This window comes from Protopterus annectens, chromosome 8.part0 (genome assembly GCF_019279795.1).
Source record: "Protopterus annectens isolate FY-2018-M chromosome 8.part0, PAN1.0, whole genome shotgun sequence".
Lineage (NCBI taxonomy): Eukaryota > Metazoa > Chordata > Ceratodontiformes > Protopteridae > Protopterus > Protopterus annectens.
The window spans coordinates 604,555,948-604,580,378 of record NC_056741.1 but is presented as its reverse complement, the minus strand read 5'-3'; the positions used below and the strand labels follow the sequence as shown (position 1 = coordinate 604,580,378).

The window sequence follows — 24,431 nt, the reverse complement described above, 5'->3', positions numbered from 1 at the left end:
GCTGTTAATGAGTGTACAACCATATTAGACATCCCAATGTATTGCTCTATTGAAAAATTACAGCTCTACTCTAGGTGAAAAGTTGCTGGTTTACTCTTTCTCTACAAGTGGCCAAATTGGTAATAAAAATATACATTCCCAGCTGTCTGCAAGTGTTCTTATTAATTCAGCAGAGAGAAAGATCTGCATAATTACATGAATACATACTATTTTGAGTAAATAAATAAAATAAAACTTCCACTAGGTAGGGTTATGGCAAGGTTATGACACAATAAATTTGTTACTTTGCAGTCTGAAATGTAAATGTTATGAATCCCTAATAATGTAATGATAGCGTAGTGATACGACTGAGACAGTACACCAACAGAGAAACGAGCAGCAGGAGGTAAATTATTACCACAGTATGTGAAAGCTGACCCAGTACATAAGCATTGCTGTTACCCATGCATCTTACCTCTAGCTGTATGTGAAGGAAACATATTTGCCTTAAATTATGCAGAATACCAAGATTTTAGCATATTTTCACCAATGCAGATGTGCCTTCTGTGATTGTCAACAGAACCAGTGCAAGTCTGAAGGCAAAGCAACTCTAACCTGTAGTTTTCCAGCTAAAGTAAAAAGGAAGGAAAAGTCACGGAGCACTTATATTATTGTGCATATGGTCACAGCTTGATGGTATCGTTCTCCATTCTTATAGTCTACTCCCCACATGGCCTGTTGTGTTGGTAAATGCAGGTCAGAAATTATGATTTCTACAAAGAACATAGAAATGACAAGATATAAATGCATAAATCTGTAAGGTGCTCATTCCCCCTCTCCATGCCCTGTTGTTCTGGCACTGTTGACTTCCTTACTTTATAGTTCACAAAAAGAAAGTTTTCTTGTAAATCTACCATTGTTTTATGCTTATAGTGGTCAATGAAGCTTATCTAAATTTTATCCACTCTTTTTAGATGTGTACAGTCAGCTTAGGCATTTTTTGACAGAGCTCGGTGTATCTTCAGAAATGATGGACTGTGAATGAAAGAACATCCAAGAGCAGTATATCACCTAGTGACTGTTAAATTGACTTGCTTTGTTTTGAGAAACCATGAAAATGTTTACTTTCCATATATAAGCTTGCCGTACCAAATTTTTCTTCATATCCACTGCTTTCTTAGAAATTCTGCAATAGGCAGCATCAGTACTGTTGTGACCCGGTTGGCACTGAATACCTTTGCAAATACTGCAAAATGGTCATTTGCCCATCTAAGTCTTCCTTTGTGGGCAACAGTGATCAGGGTATGTCGTTAGATGAACTATCTAGGGATGTAAACTGGGGATGCTATACAAGTAATTACTGTAGGCGTGGTGCTCATTATAATTATATATGAAAGCTGTAATGCTCTGTCAGCATAAGCTAACTCCCTTCCACCTCACAGGAAGAGCTAATATCAGGAGAATTAAATAATTGGGCTTATAGGAGGGGAATGGATAGGGCAAACGGGGAAGCAGTGCGCGTATAAGTTTATAAACTGGAGACGTTAGGAGTTTGCAGCCAAGGTTTTCTGAGATGAAGGTAATAGTGCAACCATGGGAGTAATGTGACATGAGTCATGACCCATGTTCTGACAGGTGTACTTAAAATATTTTGTTCAGATAGATGTTTGAACTGAGGTCTGAACTGTTTGTAGTCTCTGATTTCAGTAAGTTCAGGTACCAAAGATTACCACACTATAGAAGCAAGAACAGAGAAACTGTGGCTTGTAGAATGACGTTTAGTGGATGAAGAGTAGGGCCATTAGTGGACTGACTTCCTAGGTTGTAGTTTGGGTTGAATGTAGTTAGTCTCATGGGGAGTTCCTAGCCATCCTAATGGATTTTAAGTTATCAAGCAGTCGTTCTGCATTTAAGATTGATTGTTATGTTACATATGCGTTGTCCATGCTGAGTTGCAGCTTCAACAGCTTTGCTTTCCACTTTGAATGAGATGTTTTCTTTTCAGCACTCCCCAAGACTTAACTGGCAAGGAGAGTTATCCAGGTGGTGATTATCCAGGTGGGAATGGAAGGCTGGAACGTCTGAAACAACATAGAAGATCCTCCTGTCCTCGACCAGATAAGGTTGCAAAGTTTCAGCTTATGATTTTAAAGGTAATATTGTACAGTTTCCTCCCATTTTGTGAGTCAATGAAGACCTCTTTTTATGTGCATGCAGTTTATTTTGTGCTATCTATCTTATGTTTCAAGCCACCACAAACCTGCTTAAAAGTTTATTCATTATGGTAGGTAGCTGAATTCTTATTTGTAAAATTCTCAAAAGGTACTAGGTGCACTTCTGTTGGCATCATTTTTTTTGGCTTGTGTCAGACTTTGAACACCAATTTGTTAATTTTCCAATCCTTTGGTATGTACTGCTTTGAGGTTCTAAACTAACCATCAGCTTAATGACGTAATAAGGCTCTTGCCACCCCTATAGTGCCTTTTTTAGGCAAAGTTCAATGGTCAAAACTACTACCGTAACCTGTACAACCATGCAAAATCTGAAGGTAATCCTACTCAATGCTAGAAGTCTAAACCTCCAAATCCACTCTCTTGGGGCACTCCTAAAAATGGAGAACATCAGTATCTGTGCAGTAACTGAGACCTGGTTTAAGGCTCAAGAGAGCACCCCTGCAATACCAGACTGCAACTGTTACCACACTTTTTGGCCACCAAACCTGGACCGAAACACTAAAGGTGGAGGAGTGTCCATATTCACCAAGGATATTCATACCACCAGGCTAGTTGCCCAACACAGTGCGTCTGAAATTCTCTAGGTGCAACTAACACTACGTAAGACTGCAATCCAAATTGTAGCTTGCTACAGGTCCCCCACCATGCGCCAAGATTCTCAGTACACCTTTCTAAACATACGGGAAAACATTAAGATACAATCAAACACCCTAATACTGGGTGATTTCAAGTACCCTGCCATTAACTGGGAAAAGCACTCATGTACCAACACCTTTGCCCAGCGGTTCTTGGAATTCATTCATTCCAGTGCCCTGGATCAGCTAATCCATTGTCCCACCAGGAGGTCCAATATCCTAGACCTGGTCATTACCAACATGGGAAATTGATGCTCCACACCTATGGTCACCCCCACGTTAGGTCTGACCATAAGCTAATCACCCTTGACATCCACATCCCTCCCCCACCCCCCAGTAAGGAAATATCCGTAAAAAACTTCTCCAAAGCCAACTTCATGCTACTCAAGTCAGAAGTGACAAACTTCATGTCACCCATGCAGACGGAACTGAAAGGTCGACTGCTGAATGCTACACTAAAGGCACTGTACGAGCACATCTACTTGTGCATGAATCGTGCCATCCCAAATAGAACCAAGAAGTTCTCTACCAAAAAAAGGAAGCCAATCTGGTGGTCCCCTGCCATAAACAAACTTTACAACAAAAGGAAGAAACTGTTGCAGAAAAGAGGAAAATCCCAGGATGCAAAAAAACTCCTTTACCAGCCTCAGTAAGAAGATGAGATCCCTCATAAAATCCTCCAACGCTAGTTACGAAAATAAAATTGCCAAAGATTCCAAAGACAACCACAAGGCATTCTATAGCTTTGTCAAGAATCTAAATGGCAATGCTCAGATCTGCTCTGAGCTACAACAGAATGGCATTAAATATACTGATCCTAAGGATATTGCCAATATCCTGGCAGATCGATTCAGTGCCAGCTTCACCCCCTAAAGGACCCATCTCAATACCAAAAGATTGCCAAATTCCAGTAATAACGGCCACACAGGTAAAAAACGCACTCTCCAAAGCTTAAGAATACAGCATCCATGGGACCAGACGACATCCTGGGCTGTGCAATACACAAACTACAAAATGAACTGGCACCTAACTTAAGTGTCATGTTTAATCATAGCCTCACCTCAGGCTTCATGCCCACTGAGTGGTGCACACCTACAGTTATCCCACTCCACAAAGGGGGGATCCACCTTGGATCCCTGGGAACTACCGCCCCATCAGTCTGACGAGCCTGATCTGCAAAGCCATGGAACATATCATGGAACTTGTAAACAAACACATTGGCAACCTTCAAACACTGTACCCCACCCAGTTTGGGTTAGTGAAGGGCCGATCTTTTCTCCTGAACATGATTGACTTATTTGAATCCGTCTTCAGAGCTGTGGACGAGGGTAAGGTGGTTCACACAGCCTGTTTGGACTTTGCCAAGGCCTTCGACACCATCCCCCACTCTGGAATCATAGATAAATTACAAAGCTGGGCATTAATCCCTACGTCACTTGATGAGTTGCCAACTGGCTTACTGACAGAACTCGCACTGTAAAGAAGCCGACTACAAATCCAGCTCCAGATAAGTGGAGTACCTCAGGGTTCAGTCCTGGGACCACTCTTGTTTGGCATCTACTTCTCTGAAGTACAGGCCAACACTAAGGGACTCTGGCTAACAAAGTTTGCAGATGACTGCAAACTAGGAGCCATTATTGAATCCTCAAATGATGTGGATATTCTACAAAAGGGCCTTACAGAAACAGATGCTTGGTGCCAGAGCCATGGGCTCAAGCTCAGTGCCAAGAAATGTGTAGATGTAATGTGATCCTATCTCGCCTGCATTCTCTACAGATGGGTTCGGAGCCGATCCACGGCTCCGACTCGGCCGCTATACAATAGAACGCAGTCTCTTATTGGCTGTTACCTCGTATCCCAGGATGCACCACTACTGCTTCCCCAGATCTCGTTTGCCGCTTCTACAGCATAGACGTGGTCTCGGACTTGGCTGAGCTAAGTGCCTCTTAGTGAAGTTATTTCTGTCTAGTTTTTTGCTAAAACTCACCCAAAAGCTGTTTTAACAGCTACTTGTTGTATGTGACTGTGTATTTTAAGTTTTTTGTGGTAAAATTGTGTTTTTTGTGGTAAGTGATCCCGCTTAAGTTAGAGGGGCCTTGCCCTATCCTAGGCGTTTTAGTTAGAGTCTAGGCTGTCATTTGTGGTAGTCTTTGAAGTTTAGTTTTTGAAGTTTAGTGTGTTGATAGCCATGTCGAAGGAACATAGACCATCAGGTTTTAAAAAATGTTCCAAATGTAGTTATAAAATGTCCATTACGGACGACCATTCTTTGTGTGTTTACTGTCTGGGCCCGAAACACCTCCAGGAATCCTGTAGCGTTTGCCACGCTTTTTCCTCTCGCATCCTCCAAGAGAGGAAAAATAAGTTGATTTTGAAAAGGGCTTATTACCCCTTCCTTTGAGGAAGCCCTATCTTCTTCTTCCCCTTCGAGGTAGAAAAAATCTTCGGCTCCGACCAGCCCGTCGGATCCGGCAGCTAAAAAGTCACGGCAGGCTTCTCCGTCGGTTCCACGGACTTTGGAGCCGAGGGCGGAACGGTCTGCCTCGATGTCTCCAGCCTCGACTCCTCTGGCTTCGGAGTGGAGAGCTCGGGCATCGAGAGGCGAGTCATCTCCATCGGCTCCACTGCCTTCGGAGCCGATGAGGGTTGCCCGCTCAGACTCTTCCCCTTCGGTGCCGAAGTCCCCATTGGCTCAGAGGGAAATTGCAGTGGTAGTGGAATCTCCCTCGGCGCCGATACTTCTCGAACCCATACGGAGCCGGTCCCCCAGTCTTTTCGGAGCTGGCGGAGAAGTCGACTCGGACCCGGTCGGTCTCTTCTCGGTCGTCGAAGATGTCTGATTCGGATGTAGACAGGGTGCTTCAAAGGCTTTTTCAGTCTCCGGTCTTTGCAAAATTGATCTCTGCTCCAGCCCAGTCGGCTCCGGAGCCGATTTATCATCCTGCTATCTTGGTTCCTCCTCCAACAGCTTCGGCGTCGTCTGAGTCAGTGTTGGTGGAGCCGGTGGAGGTTGTTGGGTCGGCTCTGACCCTAACTCCAACCCCGCCCTTTGGGTCGGGGTTCGGTACGCGGACCTCCTCTGTCGGCCCCGGGGGGATGCTTCGGGACCGATCCTTTCGGTTCTGAGTCTCCCTCTCAGTGCGTCGGCTGTGGGAGTTCCGACTGCTGTTGTGGCCTTGGAGGTAGAACCATCCCAGGACTCTGGGGGTCCCGCCTTCAAGGCCATGAGGAGTGCCTTGGCCAGATCCTCTCTGGCCACTTCTACCATCTCACCACCACCTTCCCTTGGCATGGAGACTGGCTCCTTTGCAATCCCCCTGTCTCATGACAGTGGAGCCCTTGGGCCTGAGGTTACCCCATTGGGGGTTCCCTTCTTCCTGTAGGTCCCTCCGAAACGCTTTCGGAGGAACCTCCTAGGAAGAAACAGTGCAAGAGGAAGCACGTCGACTCCCCTGATGAGTCTCTCACCTCAGATACCGACCTCAATGATGCGGAGGGGTCCCCCAAGTCGTCCTCTGATGATGTATCCTTTGCGGACATCTTGGAGATCCTTAAACAACGAGGCGACTGGCAGTCCAAACCCCCTTCTGCTGAGCAGTCGGTTTTCCTCAAGGCCTTCGGGGCTCAGCCCTCTGCCTCCTGGGTGTCTCCGCCCTTTGATGAGCTTCTGGATTTGATCTCTCGAAGGGCGTGGGAGCACCCGGATTCTGTTGAACCGGGGCCAGCTCGCCCCAATAAATTCCTTTTGGCTCCCCCTGATAAGGACTTTCTTTCGAAAGGTGTGGCTGTAGATGCCTTGGTGGTGGCATCTGCCACCCAGCAAGATGTGGCAGAGGCTTCAACGTCCGTCCATCCTCGTAATAAGGAGTCTAGGAGCATGGATCGGTACGGGAAGCGCACCCTTGCTTCAGCGACCTTTACATTAAGGTCTCTGAACTACTTGACACATTTCACAAGACTGCAGAGGGATCTGGTCAAGGAGCTTTCGGATACCCTCTCTGGTAACTTACCTGAGCAGTTGGCCCAAACGGTTAACTCCCAGTTGGCTACCCTGTCCTCGTTATCCAACTCGTCCATGAGGCTCATTTCATATGCAGCCGAAGGAGCGAGCAGAGCGGCGGGAACAGGTGTTGCTCTACGGAGACAAGCCTGGCTATGCCTGTGTCACTTTGCGGAGGCCTTTAAGTCTTCCTTTGCCGACGCCCCCTTTGAGGGGTCCTCACTGTTTGGACCCAAGGTAAAGGACACTTTAACTCACTGCGAACAGGAGGGTAAGACTTTAACTGCCGTAGGGGCCCGGTTTTCCACTCCCTTCAGACCTTATCCCAAGGCTCGAAGAGGAGGGAAAATGTGGTTCCGTAAGTCTCAAAAGCCTTACTCGTCGCAGCAGAGCGATTCCCCTTCTAGAGGCAGAGGAGGGGGAAATTTTTCAGGGAGACGCCGTCCCAGAGGCGGCGGAGGCCCCCGCAACACTGGAGACCGCGAGTCCTTTCGTGGCTCCTCCTCCTTCCAGCATCCCTGAAGGAGTACCCGACTGTGCAGCTCCAGAGCCAGTCGGGGGTCGTTTTTCGAGGCACCTTAAGGCCTGGTCAAATATCACTCAGGACCAATGGGTGCTCCAAATAATCGCCGGAGGTTACGTCATTCCCTTCTCTCAACCCCCCCCCCCCCCACCATCCCAAAGAATCCCGGACCCGCCACCCAGTCAACGGGATCTTGCAGCCAGCGAAATATCGAAGCTGCTTCAAAAAGGAGTCATCCAACCTGTCCCCGCAGATCAGGCCGGATCAGGGACTTACTCAAGGTTCTTTTTGGTACCAAAAAAGACCGGGGACTTGAGGCCCATTTTGGATCTCAGCAAATTAAACCGATTAGTGAAAAAGTCCAAATTCCGGATGGTCACCTTGCAATCCATTCTTCTGCTTTTGGAGAAAGGTGTTTGGATGTGCTCCATAGATCTCAAAGATGCCTATTATCACATTCTGATAGATCAGGCGTCGAGGAGACACTTGCGCTTCAGCCTAGGAGACAGTCATTTCCAGTTCCGTGCACTGCCCTTTGGTCTCACCACAGCCCCCAGGGTGTTCACCAAATTTTTGGCGATGGTGACTGCTCACCTGAGAAGTCTAGGATTCTAGCTGTTTCCATACCTAGACGGCTGGCTCCTAACTGCCGCCTCCAGGCATCTACTCTTGAAAAATCTAGCAGCCACTATCTCTCTAGGCAACTCCTTAGGAATCACCTTCAATTGGACAAAATCCGTATTGCTGCCATCGCAGCGTATTCTGTTTATTGGTGCAGAAATAGACACAAGGCAGATGCGAGTCTATCTTCCTGCGGAAAGGATAGCAACGCTGCAGTCTCAGGTTCGGGCATTACTCCTCAGACGTCGCGCTCCAGCGAGAATGGTCCTGCAGCTGTTGGGTTCCATGTCAGCCACTATTCTTCTGGTCCCCTTGGCAAGGTTGCATATGAGGATACTCCAGTGGCTCCTATCAGTCCAGTGGTCTTATCAAGACCTTCCCCTCAGTCACCACATATTGATCACAGAGACGTGCAAACAGGAGCTTCGTTGGTGGCTCCTTTCCTCCAACCTGAATCTAGGGCGACCCTTCGTTCCCCCATTCCCCTCGGCCACGTTGACTACGGACGCCTCCCAGACAGGGTGGGGGGGACATTATCTGGACAGGTCGGTCCAAGGCACGTGGCACACCGAGTCTTCTCCACATCAATATCCTGGAAATGAGGGCGGTGCTTTTAACGTTGCAAGCACTGCACGATCACCTCCCCCAGGGTACGATTGCCATTCAGTCCGACAACATGTCGGTAGTCTGGTACTTAAGCAAGCAAGGAGGGATCAGGTCTTACCCCCTTTGCAGAGAGGCCATGAAGGTGTGGGATTGGGCGATTGCTACCAAACGTTTCCTAGTGGCAACACACATTCCGGGGAGATCCAACGTGATAGCCGACAGACTGAGCAGAACTATTCTCTCCCCTCACGAGTGGTCTTTGAACGACAGAGTGGTAACACAGATTTTCACGAGATGGGGAGCTCCTTGTTGCGATCTTTTCGCAACTCCCCTCAACGCGAAATGCCAGCAGTTCTTCTCTCTCACCCCAGTTCCGGGGGAGATCCCCAAGGATGCTCTAGTCCAAGCTTGGCCCCCCGGTCTGCTATACGCATTTCCACCGGTTCCCCTTCTCCCCAAGGTGATTCAGAAGGCGATTCGCTTGGAAAGCAAAATGATTCTAATCGCCCCATACTGGCCTCGTCAAGTCTGGTTCCCCTTTCTTCACAAATATGCATTGGAGGGTCCCTGGTTTCTGGACCAAGTTCCGGACCTCTTGACGCATCAGTCAGGACAGCTCTATCAGTCCCTCCATTCATTGAAGTTAGCAGCTTGGCTACTCCTCTTCCGACCATAGGAGCCATTCTTTCGACCCTGAAGTCATGCATATTTTGTCCTCGGCCCACAAGACTTCTACTAAAAAGATGTATAGCAATAAATTGAAGAGGTTTGCTATTTGGGCCCAACTCCGAGGATTAGACCCTATGACAGCCTCGGTGTCAGAGGTTCTGAAGTTTTTAGCTTCCCTGTTCAACCAAGGTTGTTCGGTGTCTACCATCACAGTTCAATTGGCTGCTATTTCCAATTTTCACGAGAGCATAGATCCACCTTTAATGAGCAACAAGTTGTGCAAAGCCTTTATTAAAGGAGCTTGGCTTCTACGGCCCCCTATATCTCATCCTGCACCACCGTGGGACCTTAACGTGGTGTTAGGTGCATTAACCTCATCTCCCTTTGAGCCGGCAGCAACCTGTGACTTAAAATTTCTTTCTTGGAAGACTGCTCTTCTAGTTGCTATTACATCAGCCAGGCGAGTTTCAGAACTTCAAGCCCTGTGTGTAAAACCACCATACCTGGTATTTCACAAAGATAGAGTATCTCTTAGACCAAACCCATCCTTTATACCAAAGGTCTGTTCTAACTTTTGTTTGCAACAATCACTGGAATTACCGTTTTTTTCCCTAAGTATTCAAACAGAGCTGAATATACCTTTCACAGCTTAGACGTGCACAGACAATTGCGTTTCTATTTGGATAGGACACACCAAGCACGAAAATCTGATCAACTGTTTGTGTCCTTTGCGGATAGTAAATTGAGCAAAGCCATCACGCAAGTCACTATTGCCAAGTGGATCAGGGACTGTATCAGTCATATTTACCTCATTTCAAATAAGGAGCTTATAGTTCCAGTAAAAGCTCATTCTACCAGGGCTATGGCCACTTCGGCAGCCTTTCATTCCAAGCTCTCTATTAGTGACATTTGTGCGGCTGCTACGTGGTCTTCTCTACACACCTTTATTTCTCACTACAAATTGGATGTGGCATCTAGGGGCCGAGCTTCCTTCGGTTCCACGGTTCTCAGGAGCGTTTTCCAGTGAGCCACCCAGGAATTAGGTGCTAGGGACGCTGTCCCATCTGTAGAGAATATAGGCGAGATAGGATCACATTACATCTTTTAGTTATGTACTTACCATAACTTTAGATGTATGGGATCCATCTCGCCTACATTCCTAATAACCCACCCTCCTTCCCCCTGCCTCGTAGACCAGAAGAGACCGGACGATCCAAATTCAACTTCTTCCTCTCTTGGAACACCTGGCAATGTTATAACAACAGTCTATGTGTGTGTGCATGTGTGCGGACAAACAATATCTGGGGAAGCAGTAGTGATGCATCCTGGGATACGAGGTAACTCAGCCAATAAGAGACTGCGTTCTATTGTATAGCAGCCGAGTCAGAGCCGAGGATCGGCTCCGAACCCATCTGTAGAGAATGTAGGCGAGATGGATCCCATACATCTAAAGTTATGGTAAGTACATAACTAAAAGTTATCCCCTTTGGGAAAAAACATGTACCCGTGAATTACCACGTAGGTGGCAGTACACTAAACACCAAAAGTTTGATAAGAGACTTAGGGACACAGGTAGACAGTGGTCTCACCTTCGATAACCACATTGCCACAACAGTCAGGAAATCCTTCTATGTGGCACACCTCATCATTAAGGGCTTTTCATCCAGAAAAAAGGAGGTCATTGTCCCACTGTACTCATCCCTCATTAGACCCATTATAGAGTACAAAGTCCCATTTGGTATGTACCTCAAGATATTTGCAACAACTGGAAAGGCCACAGAAATACCTCACTAAAAGAATCACAGGCCTAAAGCAGATGCCCTATGCTGACCAGCTAAAAAAAACTCCAGCTATACTCTGTCACATATCGTCTACTCAGAGGTGATCTCTGCTTAACATACAAGGCCATGTCAAACCCAGAGCTGTTGGACATGCTACACTTAAAGAAATCCCAATCCCGCAGAGCTACACACTTCAGGGATCTAAACCTTGTCATCACAATGAACAAAACATGCTGGAGGGATAGGTTCCTGACCCAGAGACTCCCCAGACTCTGGAATAGACTGCCCATACATGTCAAGCAGAATGCCTCTTTGGCACTCTTCAAAAGGAACTTTGACGACTGGATGGGAGATAGGAAATTCACCCTGTGGATCATGTCAGACGCCCTGCTAGACCGGTCCAGGGAAGTAAATATTGAGAGAAGAAATAGCCAGGGAATTGTTATTACTAGGCTTGTATAGGCCCTAGGGCCAATAGCCTAGTACCAGCCTATGAACCTATAATATCCTTTCCCTTTTACATTTGTCATTCTGTTATATGTCAGTGACTACTTTGTGTCCCAAAGATTAATCAGTTACTGCCAAGATAGAATTTTATTGCAGAGAATGATGCATCATTGTTGGTTGACAGAGGTGAAACAGTATGCAATAAAACACTGAAATGGTGATGAGTTGTTAATATATGACTGAAACAAGAAATAAAGCATGGCATAGTGTTAAACGCTGTTACTTTTGAAACAACACATTGGTAATCAGTAAATGACCTAATATGTGCAGTTCCAAAAAGAATTATTATTTTTGTTAAACAGCATGTCATGCCTAAATATAGACTTACAAGCTAGACATGCAATTTACCTACTGCTAACAAGACAAAAATATGTTTTACCCATTACAGCACTCTGTTCTCCATAAAAGACAGATGTTCTTCGTGTTTCACTGTTGCAGTCATTACATTTGGGTTATCTGCCTGCAGATAGCCCTCAGCCAGCCTGATTATCAAAGTCTTGGATCCCTGCATCGGATGCTGTCTCTTCTTCCATGACGTCAGGGGTATAAAACATGCAGCCGACGCCATTACATCAGTCTTTCTTGCCGCGCGGTGCTCGAAGCAGAAGCAGCTCGCAAGTGCCGGTTGGCCGACGACTGAAATTTTCGTTTTCGAGTTTTAGAACCGAAGTCTTCAAAAAAGCTATGTACCTCGTTGGGGATCCTTTTTCTTGCTTTAAACCGATGTCAGTGAAAGTTAACAATTGTATTACCTGTGGAAAGCAAATACCTCATAAAGATTTTCATTCGTACTGCATTCCTTGCTTAGGCCCAGACTACGACGTCCCTCTCTGTCGGTTTTGTGCCTTATTCAACCCTCAAACTATTCGTCATCTGTTCATTTTTGCAGCAAATTATTTTGGTACTCTGTTTACCTATCCAGAAATGGCTTTGGTAAGCCAGCCGACTACTGACATTCTGAAAAAAAGCTTAAAGATAAAGACAGAGACAGACCGCATAGGTCCAAAGCTGCCAACGACGCTTCTGTTAAGCTAGTCGCCAGTTCGCTGGTACTCAGTGTGGCGCTTTTGCAGCCCCTAATACCCGCTACTTCAGATTCACAGGCCTCTACTGAGACCCATTCGGAGTCCGGTATGCCGTGAGATGCTTCTTCGACCATGGAACCTGCAGATGTCTCTACCTTGGATGGGTCCGGAGCCGCTGTGCATGCACCGGCTTCTGAGGGTGTATTCAGGCCTACTGACTTGCATTTCAAACCAATGCCATCTTCTTCTTCAAGGCCTAAAACTCGACCCACGCCTAGAAAACCAGCTTCCAAACCGCATGGTCAGGCCCATATGCCTAAAAAACAAATAAGAATGGCTGAAGACCTTATTACTTTAATGACCTTATTACTTTAATTAGGGGAAGCCAGCCTTCACCTTCTGAGACCTAGAACTGATTTTCCTTCAGATTCTTCTGATCAGGATTCTGAAATTTGTTTCTTCTGATTACCAGGATTTGCCCTTATCTACCTACGAGTATTCTGATGCAGAGGACTCAATTCCCTCTGCTTCCCCTCCAGAAGATTTTTCTTTTGATGAAACCTTGCACACACTTAGGGAGCATTTCCGCTGGGAAAGCCAGGATTACTGACTCCAAAAAGAGGCTTAGGGAATTCTTACTCTTCCCTCAATATAGGCCTTTAGCTATCCCCCCTGTCCTGACCATTGTAGATGATGCCTTTTTGGAATCTAACCTGGCCCCAGACACTTTATCTCCAGCTCCCAGGAAACCTGACCGGTATTAGAGTACCTAACTCTCACAAGTTCCTCTTCAGGAATCCTACTGCGGACCCAGAGACCATTTCGTAAGGACCTAAAGGCATTAAAGGCTACTGCTGCCAAAAACCCTACCTCCTCTGATGGAGATTCCAGGGCCTTGGACAGATGGGGTAAGAAGGTATACATTTCTGCTACTTTGGCCATTAGGGCCTTAAACTGACAGCTTCATATGTTAAAGTATCAGCAGCATATTATGGGACTACTTAAACAGAAAATGATGTTGATTCCTGACTGTGCTGAAAATAAAGAATTACAGGATTTAATGCATTCTGCTGAACAAGTTGGTAAACATACTTTGCAATGTGGTTTTGACTCTTTAGAAGCATCTAGCAGGGCTGCTGTCACTGGGTCTGTTCTTAGAAGGCATGCTTGGCTTAAGGAGCAAAATTTGCCAGATCATGCAGTGGTGCAGCGGTCAACGTTGTCGCCTCACAGCAAGAGGTTCTCTGGTTCGATTCTCGACTGGGGTGCCTTCTATGTGGAGTTTGTATGTTCTCCCTGTGTTCGCGTGGGTTTCCTCCGGGTACTCCGGTTTCCTCCCACATTCCAAAGACATGCATCTGGAGCATTTCTCCCCGGGCCTCCGCTGAAAACAGGCTCTGTGGAACCTAGTCGGACTTTCCCGGTCAACAAATGTTAAATAAAATAAAAATAAAAATGTTAAAGCTAAATTACTGGATGCTCCGTTAAACCAAGACCACCTGTTTGGCAACAAAGCAGAAGTCCTTAAAAAGATGGAGAAAAAAGCTAAATCTATGCAAACTGTTAAAGATTTCCTGCAAGTACAGCCTCCCAGATTTTGTAGGCATTAGCCTTCTAAGAGTTGGTCCTTTCCTGTCTCTTCCAGGCCTTCTCAGTCCAAACCCAGGAACAGCAGACCACCTAGGCTACAGTCTCAAGGTACTCACAGGCCTAAGCAGTGGGGGGCTCCCACTTCCGAAGCTGGAAGTAGTAAGACACCCCCCCTATGGACAAATATCACAATGACTTCACCTTAAACCTTCCAAGCCCTGCTCAACTGCCTGCTCCCTTAGGGGTAAAGATCACCCTGCATGCAAAAAACTGGGAACTCATTACCCAGGACAAATGGGGTTTTAAATATAGTTTCCCAAGGATACAGATTCCACTTCCACACACTACCAACCCCAAACGGTTGGCCAGACCTACCCCCAAATCAGTGGGCAGAGGCTCAACAGCAGGTTCTCTCTCTTATAAGTATCAGGACTATTCAGCCTGTCCCACCTAACGGCTATCACGTTGGATCTCCCCGGAATGTGTGTTGCCACTAGGAAACGTTTGGTAGCAATCACCCTGCATGCAAAAAACTGGGAACTCATTACCCAGGACAAATGGGGTTTTAAATATAGTTTCCCAAGGATACAGATTCCACTTCCACACACTACCAACCCCAAACGGTTGGCCAGACCTACCCCCAAATCAGTGGGCAGAGGCTCAACAGCAGGTTCTCTCTCTTATAAGTATCAGGACTATTCAGCCTGTCCCAGCAGAAGAAAGGGGACAAGGTTTTTACTCAAGACTTTTCCTGGTACCCAGAAAAGACAGCTCCTGGCGTCCTGTCCTGGACCTCTCTATTCTAAACACCTTTTTGGTAATCCCAAAATTCAAAAGGCTAACACTTCAACAGCTGCTTCCTATGCTAGGCAAAGATGCCTGGTTGGCAACCTTAGACTTAAAGGAAGCTTACCTGCACATTCCAATAAGGGAATCTTGCAGGAAATACCTACGCTTCAGAGAAGGCTCCATGCACTATCAGTTCTCTGCACTTCCCTTTGCTTATCTACTGCGCCCAGAGTATTCACAAAGTGCCTAGCTCCAGTCATTGCATTTTGCAGGCAAAGAAATATTCAGATATACCCATACCTGGACGATTGTCTAATTCAGACAGAAAGCCAGGACATGCTACTAAATCATCTGGCATTTGTAATGAAACTTCTGACCTCACTGGGGTACACCATAAATGAAAAAAAAATCTCATCTAGTACCCTGCCAACAAATTGTATTCCTGGCAGCAAGCTTGAACACAACTTCCCAGATGGCTTACCTCACACCAGAGAAACAAGTATATTTGACAGCCTACTTCAAACTACTGGCCACAAAGACCCAGCTATCTGCAAGGAAAATCCTGCAAGCCCTTGGGGTTCGTGGTCTCTTGCATTCTACTAATTCCATATGCAAGACTGCATATGAGGAAACTACAATGATATCTAAAAAGCCTATGGTGTCAACATTCTCAGGACCTGGAATCAATGATTCCTATCACTCCTTGTGTAAAGACAGAGCGCCTTTGGTGGGCAGAGGCCTGCTACCACAACAAGGGGCTCCCTTTCACTCTACCCCCTGCCGCCCAAACCCTAACAACAGATGCATCAGACTATGCATGGGGGGCTCACTTGGCAGGGCAGTGCATTCAGGGCAAATGAACCGGAGTCAGATGCACCTGCATATCGATCAAAAAGAAATGTTAGCTGTACAGAATTCCCTGACAGCCTTCAAGGACCACATTCTTCCAGGACAATTATTGGTAAAGTCAGACAACACCACTGTTATCTGGTACATAAACAAGCAGGGGGGGAACTCACTCGTATCCCCTCTGCAGACTAGCTATGGCTCTGTGGAACACAGCCTTGAGCTACCAAGTACACCTACAAGCTCAATTCCTGCCAGGTAAGCTAAATTCACTGGCAGATGACCTAAGCAGAAATCTCATGGACCCATACGAGTGGAAACTGGAACCAGAGATATTCAGCCTTTTGAGAAACAAATGGGGGAAGACAGAGATAGACCTGTTTGCCTCCCCTCAGAACTACCAGTTGGACAAATTCTACACAAGGACTTCCCATGGTCAAGCTTGGAAAGTGAATGCCCTGTCCTTCACCTGGGAAAGCCTCTCAGTTTATGCCTTTCCCCTTCTGCCTCTCCTCTCAAAAGTTCTGCTAAAGATCAAACAGAGCAAACCAAGGACAATACTGATTGCACCAGACTGGCCACACCAGCACTGGTACCCCCTCTTGTGCTTCAAACCCTGAAACTTACAGCCTGGCTAATTCCTTGAGCTCTCCAATAGCATCCCTCAGTAAGCAGGTGCTAGATGTCATTTTGGAGGCAAGGAGGCCTAGTACTAGAAAATGCGATGCTAAAAAGTGGAAAAGATACTGTTCCTGGAGCCAGACTCAGGGAATGGGCACAATAGTGCCCAGCTTACCACATATTCTTCAGTACTTAACAGAGATGCTCTACAAGGCCCTTTATTTCTTGTCGATTAAAATTCATGCCTCTGCCATTTCAGCTCATTATAATACTGAACCACCCCTCTTCTCTCACCCCCTGCTAAAGTAATTCCTTAGAGGGGCCAAAAATTTAAAACCACCCAGGAGAGCCCCTAGTCCAGCCTGGGACCTTAACTTTGTTTTGGAAAAGCTCACTCTACCTCCTTTTGAGACGGCTGAAACTGCAGAGTTGAAATTCCTTTCTTGGAAACAGCCTTCCTTCTAGCCATCACTTTAGCAAGAAGAGTTGTCTGAATTACAGGCCCTCATGGCAGTGGAGCCCTTCATCATCTTCCATGCAGACAGCGTGTCACTCAGGACCAATCCTTCCTTTATGCCCAAAGTGGTGTCTAGTGTGGCCTTTAAATCAGTCCATTCATTTGCCTACTTTTTTTCCTAATCCACAGAGCAAAGGATAATGAGTACTGCATTGTTTGGACGTGCACAGACAACTTAGATTTTATTTGGACAGGACTAAGCCTCTCAGAAAATCTGAACAGCTGCTAGTTGGCTTTGCTGCAGGGGCAGAGGAGAAGGCCATTTCCAAGCAAACCATTTCTAAGTGGATAGTCCATTGCATTCATTTCTGCTAATAAGCACCATGGAAAACTTCAGCAAGAAAAGAACACTGTCTGGGTAAGGTATCACCTCCCAAAAAAAGCACAAATCCAAAATCAAAAGAGGATGATACTCCACAACAAACGAAGCAAAACCAGATGAATGATGAGACAAATCCTTTATTCGAATAAGTAAGCGCTTTCACGTTGCTTGGAACGCTTCATCAGACTTCAACAAACCATAAAATTTAAATCAACTTTTATATAAGTAAAACACCAATGAAAAACACATTAGCAAGTCACATGTAAGTTACAAAAAATACATCATTTCCTTTCCATAAAAATTATATAAATATATCATAAAAATCTCATGTTAATAAATGAATAGTAGAAGTAAAATATTAAAACATACTAAAACACATATTGCATAGTGAGACTTATTACTACTGTTTAGTGTTTCAAAGGTTTATCTAATAAAAATGGTCTCAATGAAAATTTATCATTGAGACCATGACCTTTATTCGCAGATAGCTTAATAATCCATTTTGCCTCAGCTTTTTCTGTCTTATTGCCAATATTCCCAAGTCTTTCAGTCTCTGTTAACTGTCCTATTACTAAAAATCTAAAGGCATGTGTGGTGTCATTTTGTATTACATGCTTGGCTAGGGCATTCTCTTCATTCTCTCTGTGTATAGCATACAAATGCTCTCGTATCCTTTCTCTTAAGGTTCTATTAGTCTTTCCTATATAGAAACAATAACATTTTGTGCAGGATGCTAAATAAATCACATTTCTTGACTTACAATCAGCGTATTCATTAAACTCATATTTAACACCAGTATCTGGATGTATAAAAACATTAGATGTTAAGTTGTCAATCTCGCCTTCATTCTTGCTTGATGGGTTCGGAGCCGATCCTCGGCTCCGACTCGGCACTTGCTAAGCTCGAGAGTCACTCGAGGCAGCCCCATATCCCATGATGCAAGGCGGTAAGTACCCAGATCTCGTTTGCCGCTTCGCTGATGAGGTCCTTCTTTTACCAGCTCCTGGTAAGTGATTTATATATTACTGTTTTTGCCCCTTCTTTCACTTCATTCTTAATAATAACAGTTTTAGTTTAGATTTAGTCCCTTTTGTGACTAGAATTTCCCTTACTCCTTAATTTTTTTAGTCAGGCCTTCTCCCCTCCCATCCCCCCCTTGTTAGGGTGTGTGTGTGTGTATGTGAGAGGTGAGTGATTTCTTTAATTTTGGGATAATTGTTTCTTGGGCTGTGTTGTGTCAGTGTTTTTTTCTGCAACTATGTCCAAGGAAAGGGTCTCAGGCTTTAAGAAGTGTGACTCGTGCTGTCAGAAGATGTTTCTGACAGACGGTCACACTTCTTGTTTATACTGCCTGGGACCTCTCCACCTGCAGGACTCCTGTGCGATTTGTCATTCCTTCAGCCAGAGAGTCCTGCAGGAGAGGAGAAACAAATTGATTTTGAGGGGCCTACTTAAACCGGAGGGCTCTCCTGCTAAGTCGGCTCCGAGCAAGACTTCCAAGGCCCAGGCTTCTGTGTCTAAGCCTGCGGCCTCGGCTCCGACTCTTTCAGAGTCTAGATCGGCTCCGGCTTGAGCCGATCCTGGTTTACACAAATCCTCGGCACCGATGGCTATCGGTGCCGATACTGGTTCGGCCACATCGGTGTCTGCTCCAATCGGTTCTGACCACCATGTGGCCCAGGCTTCGGTGTCGGCGCCGACTGGCTCCGACACCCTTACTTTTATGTCTGTATCGGCTCCGGCTGGAGCCGATGCATCGAGACCTTCTGTCGGTGCCGAAAAGTTGTTGGCTCCGACAACACCCATGGTTTCATCGGCTCCGATGGTTCCTTCGAGGAAGAGGTCCAGGTCCCCTTCCTTGGAACCGATACTCTTGGCTCCGGCATCTCCTCTCCTCTCGGAACGGAGCCATCGGAGCCGATCATTCAGGTCGTCTAGGCTTTCTGACCATGATTTAGAGAGGGTGGTCAGTAGATTATTAAAATCACAGGCACTGGCCCAGATGCTACATAGTCCGTCTCAACAGACGACTATTAGTCCACACCCCATTGCAGTTCCTCCTTCGACTCTACCCCAGAGTTTGGAGCTGGAGTCTTCGGGAATAGTGTCTGCTACGGCTGAGGGACAGATACCCCCCCTTCTGCTTCCTCAGCCTCTACTCTTATCTCCTCTTCAAGACCTTCCTTAGAGGGATTCGGTGGTCGGGCTTCCCTGGTCTCCTCCGAGGGGGTGAGTGGCATCGGACCCTTGTCCGACCCCACTCTTCCCCTTGGAGCCTCGGCCTTGGTGAGCTCGGCTCCGACATCTGCCTCGAGCCTTCCCTTCGGTGGGCCCTGGAGTTCCTGGTTCTTGAACGGGTTCTCTCAGACCTCCTGGGAGGGAGCCTTTGAGGTGATGAAGAGTGTGCTGGCCACTGGACTCAGCCAGCAGTCTGTTCCCTTAGCTCCTCCCTCTACGGTGCCTGTCGATATCTCTGCCATCTCTCTTGCTCCCGGACCCAGAGATCCTCCGCCTCAGGTTTCCCCACTGGGAAGAACCCCCTCTTCCGAGGATTCTCCTGATCGGTCAGGGGATCCTCCGCGCAAGAGGACCTGTAAGAGGAAACACGTAGACTCCCCCGAGTCTATCACTTCAGATACCGACTTAGATGAGTCAGAGGGATCCCCAAGATCCCCCTCTGAGGATGTCTCCTTTTCAGACATCCTAGAACTCCTTAAACAGAGGGGGAACTGGCCCTCCAATAATCCCTCCGAGGATGAGTCGGTATACCTGGAGGCGTTTGGATCTCGGCCCTCCACCTCCTGGGTGTCTCCGCCTTTCGACCCCCTTATTTATTGCTCGGTTATTGCTCGAAAGGCTTGGGCTGCTCCTGATTCTGTAGAGCCAGTTCCTAGGAGGCCTTCTAAATTTATTACTGCCCCTTTGGACAAGCAATTCCTCACAAAAGGTGTTCCTGCTGATGCCATGGTGGTGGCGGCTGCCACTAAGAAGGAACCTGCAGATCCTTACGTACCTGTCCATCCTCCTAATAAGGACTCTAGGACCATGGATAGGTATGGTAAGCGGATGTTCTCTTCAGCGACCTTTGCTATGCGCTCGCTGAACTACTTATGCCACTTTACCAGACTCCAAAGGGATATCCTTAAGGAGCTAGGTGAAGTAGTACAGGATCCCACAGCTGCAGGGGCTCAAGAAAAAATTGCTTCACAGCTAGGAACCCTTAATTCTATTGCTAACTCCTCCATGCGTCTGATATATGCAGCAGATGGAGCGAGTAGGGCCGCAGGTACAGGTGTGGCTCTTAGACGCCAAGCCTGGATGCGGCTCTGTAATTTTGCAGATCCCTTTAAGGCATCCTTCACAAACTCTCCCTTTGATGGGTCAGCTTTGTTTGGCTCTCAAGCGAAGGAAACATTGACCAGGTGTGAGCAGGACGGCAAGACTCTTTCTGCCGTAGGGGTCCGTTTTTCCACCCCTTCTAGACCATACCCTAAAGGACAGAAGGGTGGCAAAATGTGGTTCCGCAAATCCCAAGGAGTCGCGCCGGATTCACGTGGTCAGTTTACCCCTAGAGGCAGAGGGGGTAACAATAACAGACGCCGCTCTAGAGGCAGAGGGGTCCACAAAACCAGGGAAGCAGAGAGCCTCTCTGACAAGCCCTTTCAGCATCCCTGAGATGTTGCCCGACTGTCCATCCTTGGAGGCAGTCGGGAAGATATCACTGTACCCAGAAGCCTGGCTTTCCCTAACTCAAGACAGATGGGTACAGTCGATCATATCCGAGGGTTACAAAATTCCTTTCGAGGAAACTCCCTTCTCTTACTCAAATTCCCTTCCAGATGTAACACCCGGTCTAAGGGAAATTGCAGAGTTAGAAGTTTTAAAACTTCTGCAAAAAAGAGCCATTCAGCCAGTTACAACAGATCATTCAGAGCCCGGAATCTACTCAAGGTTCTTTTTGGTCCCCAAAAAGACGGGAGACTGGAGACCAATATTGGATCTCAGCAGACTCAACAAGTCTGAGAGAAAGACAAGATTCCGAATGGTCACACTTCAGTCAATTCTGCCCTTCTTACAGAAGGACAACTGGATGTGCTCAATAGATCTTCAGGATGCGTACTATCACATAAAAATTCACAGACGCTCCAGAAGGTTTCTCCGCTTTCGGCTGGGGTCCAGTCATTTCCAATTCAGAGCCCTGCCCTTTGGTGTCACTACAGCCCCCAGAGTGTTCACCAAATGTATGGCAGTGGTCACGGCTCACCTGAGACGTCAAGGATTCCAGGTGTTTCCGTATCTCGACGACTGGCTCCTTTCAGCCACCACCAGGCATCAGCTTCTTCAAGCCAGGTACTACACAATAAATCTTTGCACTCAATTGGGCATCTCGATCAACTGCGGAAAATCCTCCTTATTGCCCTGCCAGTCTATTACTTTCATAGGCGCAAACTTAAACACTGTTCGGATGTCAGCTACCCTCACAGACCAAAGAATCTTAGATATACAAGGTCACGTGAGAATCATTCTAGCCAGCAAGAAAGTACAAGCCAGAATGGTTCTAAAAGTGTTGGGCCTCATGGCTGCGGCCATTACCCTTCTTCCCCTGGCTCGCTTCTACATGCGCCTTCTTCAGTGGATGTTGTTCACTCAGTGGTCTTACCAACAACTTCCGATGCGTCACCAAATACTGGTGACACAGATTTGCAAGAATCATCTTTCTTGGTGGATTACTTCTCCCCAGATTCACCAAGGCAGACCCTTTGTACCCCCAGCCCCGGTAGCCACTGTCACTACAGATGCCTCCCTGATCGGGTGGGGGGGCATTATCAGGGCAGGATGGTTCATGGGACGTGGCAACCGTTCGAATACCACCTGCACATAAATGTCCTAGAGATGAGAGCAGTGCTTTTGACGTTGCAAGCCCTCAACGACTTTCTTCCCCTTGGGACAATTGCAGTCCACACAGACAAACATGTCTGTAGTATGGTATATCAACAAAGAGGGCGGAACCAAGTCCTACCCCTTGTGTCGAGAAGCTCTCAGACTTTGGCAATGGGCGATCTCCTCTCATCGGTTTCTGGTAGCAACGCATATCCCTGGGAAAACCAACATTTTAGCGGACAGATTGAGCAGAGCTATTCTCATGCCTCACGAGTGGTCTCTCAAACAATCTATAGTGGAGGAGATTTTTCTAGAATGGGGTCGCCCATGTTGCGATCTTTTTGCTACTCCCCAAAACAGCAAATGCCCAGATTTCTTCTCTCTCTTCCCACTGCCAGGCCATCCCCCCAGAGACGCTCTGACCCAGGATTGGCCCCAGGGACTTCTTTATGCCTTTCCTCCCTTTCCTCTTATCCCACAAGTAATCCAGAAAGCCACCGTTTTGAGAGCCAAAATGATTCTCATTGCCCCTTATTGGCCTCGACAAATTTGGTTCCCGTTCCTCCATCGTCACCTTTTGGTGCAGCCGTGGCATCTGGACCCAGCCCCAGATCTTCTGATTCACCATTCGGGTCAGCTGCACCGGTCTATTCCTTCTCTCAACCTCACAGCATGGTTGCTCCACTTCCTTCCTTAGCCAGGCTTCCTATGATCTCTAATCCTGTTAGAGACATCATAGTAGCTTCCTTAAAATTCCCTACTAGGAGGATTTATACTAGCAAATGGAAACGTTTTTCTTATTGGGCAAAAGCCAAAAATATTGATCCCTTCACTGCTCCAGTACAAGCAGTTTTGGATTTCTTAGCGGAAATTTTTCACGCGGGCTCCTCTTCTTCCACGGTCAAAGTTCAGTTGGCCGCTATCTCGAACTTTCATGTCGGGTTCGCAGATCACAACATTATGTCCCACAGGCTTTGTAGAGCCTTCTTGAAAGGAATTTTTCTCCTGAAACCTCCAATCAGGAGTCCTCCTCCTCAATGGGACCTGAATCTAGTGCTGACATCCTTGATTCTTCCTCCCTTCGAGCCAGCTGTTTCATGTTCCCTGAAATTTCTTTCATGGAAAACTTTATTCCTGGTTGCTATTACATCGGCTAGGAGGGTGTCTGAACTTCATGCTTTATCTGTTCGCCCCCCCTATTTAGTCTTCCACAAAGACAGAGTATCATTGAGAACTAATCCGACCTTTTTGCCTAAGGTCGCCTCAAAGACTAATTTGAATCAGGCTATTGATCTTCCTGTATTTTTCCCAAACTATTCAAACAGATCGAAACAAAAATTACATTATCTTGATGTCCACCGCCAACTCAGATATTATTTGGACAGAACAAAACAATTCAGGAAATCCGATCAACTCTTTGTTTCTTATGCTGATAACAAGAAAGGCCTTCCTGTCTCAAAAGTGACCTTGTCTAAATGGCTTTCTTCTGTCATCTCTGAAATTTATCAGCTCAGGGGAAAACAGCTGTGCTCGAAACCTAAAGCGCATTCAACCAGAAGTTTAGCCACTTCCACAGCCTTTCAAGCTAGACTTCCATTAGACACTATTTGTGCAGCAGCCACTTGGGCCACTCCTCATACATTTGTTTCCCATTACAAATTGGATTTGGCCTCCAGGGACAGAGCCAGTTTTGGCTCTACAGTTCTCAAGAGTCTGTTCCATTGAGCCACCCAGGATAGAGGTGCTAGGACGGTCCCATCAAGCAAGAATGAAGGCGAGATTGACAACTTAACATTGAGAAGTTATGTACCTACCATAACGCTTCCATGTTAGTTGTCTTCTCGCCTTCTTTGTTGCGAGCCTCCCTCCTTCCCCCAGGCCTGGACAGACCTTTCTTTCTACAAGGAAGTATGCTTCTGAAGACCATACAGTGCTGGTCCTTCTGCCATCCTTCAGAGTTTTTTTCTCTCCTTCTTTCTTCCTTTTGGAAGTTATTATGCTAGGTGCTATTGCCTATTGTCATCAAACGAGATCTGGGTACTTACCGCCTTGCATCATGGGATATGGGGCTGCCGCGAGCTGGTAAAAGTGACTCTCGAGCTTAGCAAGTGCCGAGTCGGAGCCGAGGATCGGCTCCGAACCCATCAAGCAAGAAAGAAGGCGAGAGAAGACAACTAACATGGAACGTTATGGTAGGTACATAACTTCTCAATTTCATTATATACATACACTGGTTGCAAGAGCGACATGCAAATGTACCCTTTCTCTCAGAGGAGATCTTATTT

At 46.6% G+C, this 24,431-nt stretch overlaps 1 protein-coding gene across 1 annotated transcript in view; it reads left to right on the top strand.

Moving 5' to 3' along the window:
• The window catches only part of WNK3 (WNK lysine deficient protein kinase 3), a gene marked incomplete in the record, with an annotated part of 2,462,820 nt that overhangs the window by 1,183,207 nt on the left and 1,255,182 nt on the right, over positions 1-24,431 (top strand). Inside the window, 1 exon segment of the mRNA XM_044079290.1 lies at positions 1,985-2,132. Coding sequence (XP_043935225.1) covers positions 1,985-2,132 — 148 coding nt within the window.